Source organism: Penaeus monodon, unplaced genomic scaffold (assembly GCF_015228065.2).
Source record: "Penaeus monodon isolate SGIC_2016 unplaced genomic scaffold, NSTDA_Pmon_1 PmonScaffold_1664, whole genome shotgun sequence".
Taxonomy (NCBI): domain Eukaryota; kingdom Metazoa; phylum Arthropoda; class Malacostraca; order Decapoda; family Penaeidae; genus Penaeus; species Penaeus monodon.
The window spans coordinates 32,517-36,063 of record NW_023645974.1 but is presented as its reverse complement, the minus strand read 5'-3'; the positions used below and the strand labels follow the sequence as shown (position 1 = coordinate 36,063).

At 49.5% G+C, this 3,547-nt stretch overlaps 1 protein-coding gene across 1 annotated transcript; it reads left to right on the top strand.

The window, feature by feature from the left end:
• Positions 1-53: 53 nt before the first annotated feature.
• LOC119569572 lies at positions 54-2,476 on the top strand. Its single transcript, XM_037917662.1, has 2 exons — positions 54-1,596; positions 2,349-2,476. The coding sequence occupies exons 1-2, from the start codon at positions 54-56 to the stop codon at positions 2,474-2,476; spliced, it is 1,671 nt and encodes a 556-aa protein (XP_037773590.1).
• The last annotated feature ends 1,071 nt before the right edge of the window (positions 2,477-3,547 follow it).

Below are 3,547 nucleotides of genomic sequence, written 5' to 3'. Positions count from 1 at the left end.
TCCACAAAGGGAAGAGGCTCCCCCCTAAGAGACTCCCAGGGTTGGCAGAGATAATGGATGAAGCCAAAAAAGAAATACTGACAGCAGGTAAAAGGAAGAAGAGGTTGAATTTAAACAAGAAAGAAATAGAAGCACTGGAGCAATTAAAAGAAGACCCAAACATTGTGATAAAGAAAGCAGACAAAGATGGAGCCCTAGTAGTACTAAAAACAGGAAACTACAGAGCTATGGGCAGAGCCCACCTTAAAGATAAAGAAACATATGTCCCCCTAGTGGACGAAGAAGAAGCCCTGAGGAATGTAGATAATGAATCCAAAAGGCTTGTAAATAGATTTTACACCCTGGATTCCCCCGGAAAGAAGTGCACCAGTTTTAAAGCAGCCCAGAGAGATGCCTTGTTAGCACACAAACCCAGCATCCCACATTGGTACATTCTTCCGAAAACACACAAGAAAATAGATGAAGAATTAGGTACCTGGCCAGGAAGACCAGTACTCAGCGGCTGTTGTGCCCCCACCAGACCTGTGGATAGGCTACTTACCACATATTTAGCACCACTATTAGATCTCCTACCAGAAAGATTACAAGACACTTCGGATTTCCTCAGAAAGATAAGAGAATTTCCACAGATCCCGAGAGGAGCTCTGATTTTTTCCTTTGATATTGTATCCCTGTATCCATCCATACCCCAAGAAGAGGCGGCATGGGTGGTTTCACATTTCTATGAAAAGAACTTTGGATATGTGCAAGGCAGACTCAGGCATGATTTTAACATACAAGCCCCACCCCCTTACCTAATAAAGGAAGGGATTGACCATGTTTTAAATGGAACCCTACTAAGGTACGACCATGGTTACTACAGGCAGAATAAAGGCACAGCAATAGGTGCGTCGGTATCTGTAGCTATTGCTGAGATCTTCGTGCATGCGAGCATTGAAAAAGAAAGGAAAAAGATGCAGAAGCAACCCTTGGTGTTCTTCAGGTACATTGATGACATTTTCGGGATTTTTGACGGGAAAGAAGATGAACTGAGAGAGTACCATGAGGGGCTGAACAAGATACACCCCGACCTTCAATTTACGCTGGAATTTGACAGCCAAAAGCTCCCTTTTCTGGACACTCTAGTGTATGTAGATGGAGAAGGAAACCTACAAACCACGGTGTTCTACAAGCCCTCCAACACGCATCAATATTTACATTTCCACTCGAGCCATCACCCAAACCTCAAGAGATCCCTCCCCTTCTCACAAGGTATAAGGATCAAAAGAATTGTGAGCGACCCGATGAACCTAGAAGAATCACTAGAAGAAATGTTCAAGTTCTTCAGGCTCAGAGGATACACCCACAAGATACTAAATGAGGCAAAGAAAAGATTGAACGAATTAACTCGAGAAGACCTGTTGTCGGAGAAGAACAGAAATGGAACAGGCAGAATCATTTTCCCCATGTTATACTCCCCGAACATAGCGTCAATCCTGAGGACTTCCATCAACAACATCTGGTCTTGGCTCCAAAAGAACGCCGAGGACAAACCCTGGGAACAATGGTTCAAAGATCCGCCCCCTATGATCGCGTGGAAAAAAGATCAAGCCATTGGTGAAAGGCTAATTAGAGCGGAATTTCCATCCCCACTCACTCTCAAAAAAATAAGAGAAATATCAGGATGCAGAGAAAAGGAACAAACAAAATAAGACAAATTTCCGACAGAGATTTAAATATAAAAGAAAGTCCGATAAGAGAGAAGGATCGGCGCAGGAAGTTGTCTGCACAATAACATTCCATTCCATCACCGCACGGCTGGTCATACCTCACCGAAGGCGAACGGAGAAATGAGAGAGGGAGCGGACCACATCCCCGCGTTCCTCCCCTCACGAAACGACACACCTGTAAGATCCAGAGCAGAGTTAGCCCCGCCCACCAAGTTGCGTCCGTCCCTCCTGCTTATATACCCCTTTTCATCCCTGTTTTCCACACACTTCCCTCTCTCCAGCAGGCGCAGCGGTTGCGACAAGGACTTCGAATACCCAACCGAACCTCCCCTCTCCTTGACCAGGTGTAGCCCCCATGAGAAGGGCTCCTGCTGCTGCCTCCTTTCCCTCCCCACACCCCCGTTTGTCGTGGCTCCGTCCAGTTTAGGCTCTTACTACTGACCCTGTGACTGTGGGGGTTCAAATCACCCCCTTGGGATCGTCTCCCAAGCTTCACAACCCGGATCCTAAACCATGGTCATCAGAGTGGGTCGCCGACCCTTACCATTGGTGTGTTTTGGCAAGGGATAACCAATTCGCACTTGGTTGGGTACGGTATCCTGAAAAGGATAATCACTAAACCATTAGACTGTCCGAGAGTACAGCCCCTCTGCGTGGGAGTCCCGGCGATGAATATCCTGAGTCCCTTCCTCTACCTCGAGTACTGGAATCGGACCCCTAGTAAGCCTAATAGGGGGATGACGCTGACTGTCCTTAATTGTCCCTAAGCCACCGCGAGTGCCCGCTGGGTGGCGTAGGGGAAGTACCGAGACCAGGGAAGAACCCCCCAGCGCACGACGCGAGCGCGTCTGGGTCGCATGGGCTACGACCGAGAGCCTCCCCCTTTTGTCGTGAATACGTCGTGGCTCAGTAGTTCTCAGGCTCTTTACTTACCTAGCTGACCCTATGGACTGGTGTTCAACCCCCTTGGGGATCGTCTCCCAAGTTTCAACCCGATCTTAAAAAACCAGTCATAGCAGCTGGCCCCGAACCTTACCCATTGCGGTGGTGGTTTGGCAAGGGATACCCCCTCTTGCTTGGTTGGTATGGTCTCCTGAAAAGGATAATAACCTAAAACCACTTACACTTGTCACTAAGAACCCCTTCGCGTGCGGTTCCCAGTCGAGTGATAATCCTGAGTCAGCCTCCTTCTACCTGGAGTACTGGAACGCGTACGCCCCCTAGTAAGCCTAATAGGGGCATGCACCGCTGACTTGGTCTTACATATGTCCTAAGCGCCGCGAGTGCCCCCGCAGGGTGTGCAGGGAAGTACCGACCAGGGAAGACTCCCCCAGCCTCACGACCGAGCGCGTCTGGTAGCATGGCACGACCGAGTAAGCTCCACCTTTTGTCGGTCGTCGTGGCTCAGTCATTTTAGGCTCTTACTCCAGCTGGACCCTCGTGGACTGGGGTTCAACCCCCTTGGGATAAAAGAGTCAGAAGTCCAACGTTTCAAACCCGATCCTCAAAACCAGGTATAGAGGGCCCGAACCTTACCCATTGGTGGTGGTTTGGCAGGTATAACCCATTCGCTTTGTTGGTACGGTCTCCTAAAAGGATACATCACCTAAACCAATTAGACTGTCCTAGAAAGCCCCTTGCGTGGTTCCCCGAGCGAGTGATATCCTGAGTCCCTCCTCTACCTTGAGTTACTGGAACGGACCCCCTAGTAAGCCTAATGGGTATGACCGCTGACTGCCTTAAATTGTCCTAAGCCGACGCGAGTGGCCTCGCGGGTTGGCAGAGGAAGTACCGAGACATGGAGAACCCCCCAGCGAACGACCCCAGCGCCCGTCTGG

Coding starts and splice junctions, on each gene's coding strand:
- LOC119569572 (XM_037917662.1), top strand. CDS start 54: ATGGATGAAGCCAAAAAAGAAATACTGACAGCAGGTAAAAGGAAGAAG. Junction 1,597..2,348: donor GAAAAAAGATCAAGCCATTG/GTGAAAGGCTAA, acceptor ACTGTCCGAGAG/TACAGCCCCTCTGCGTGGGA.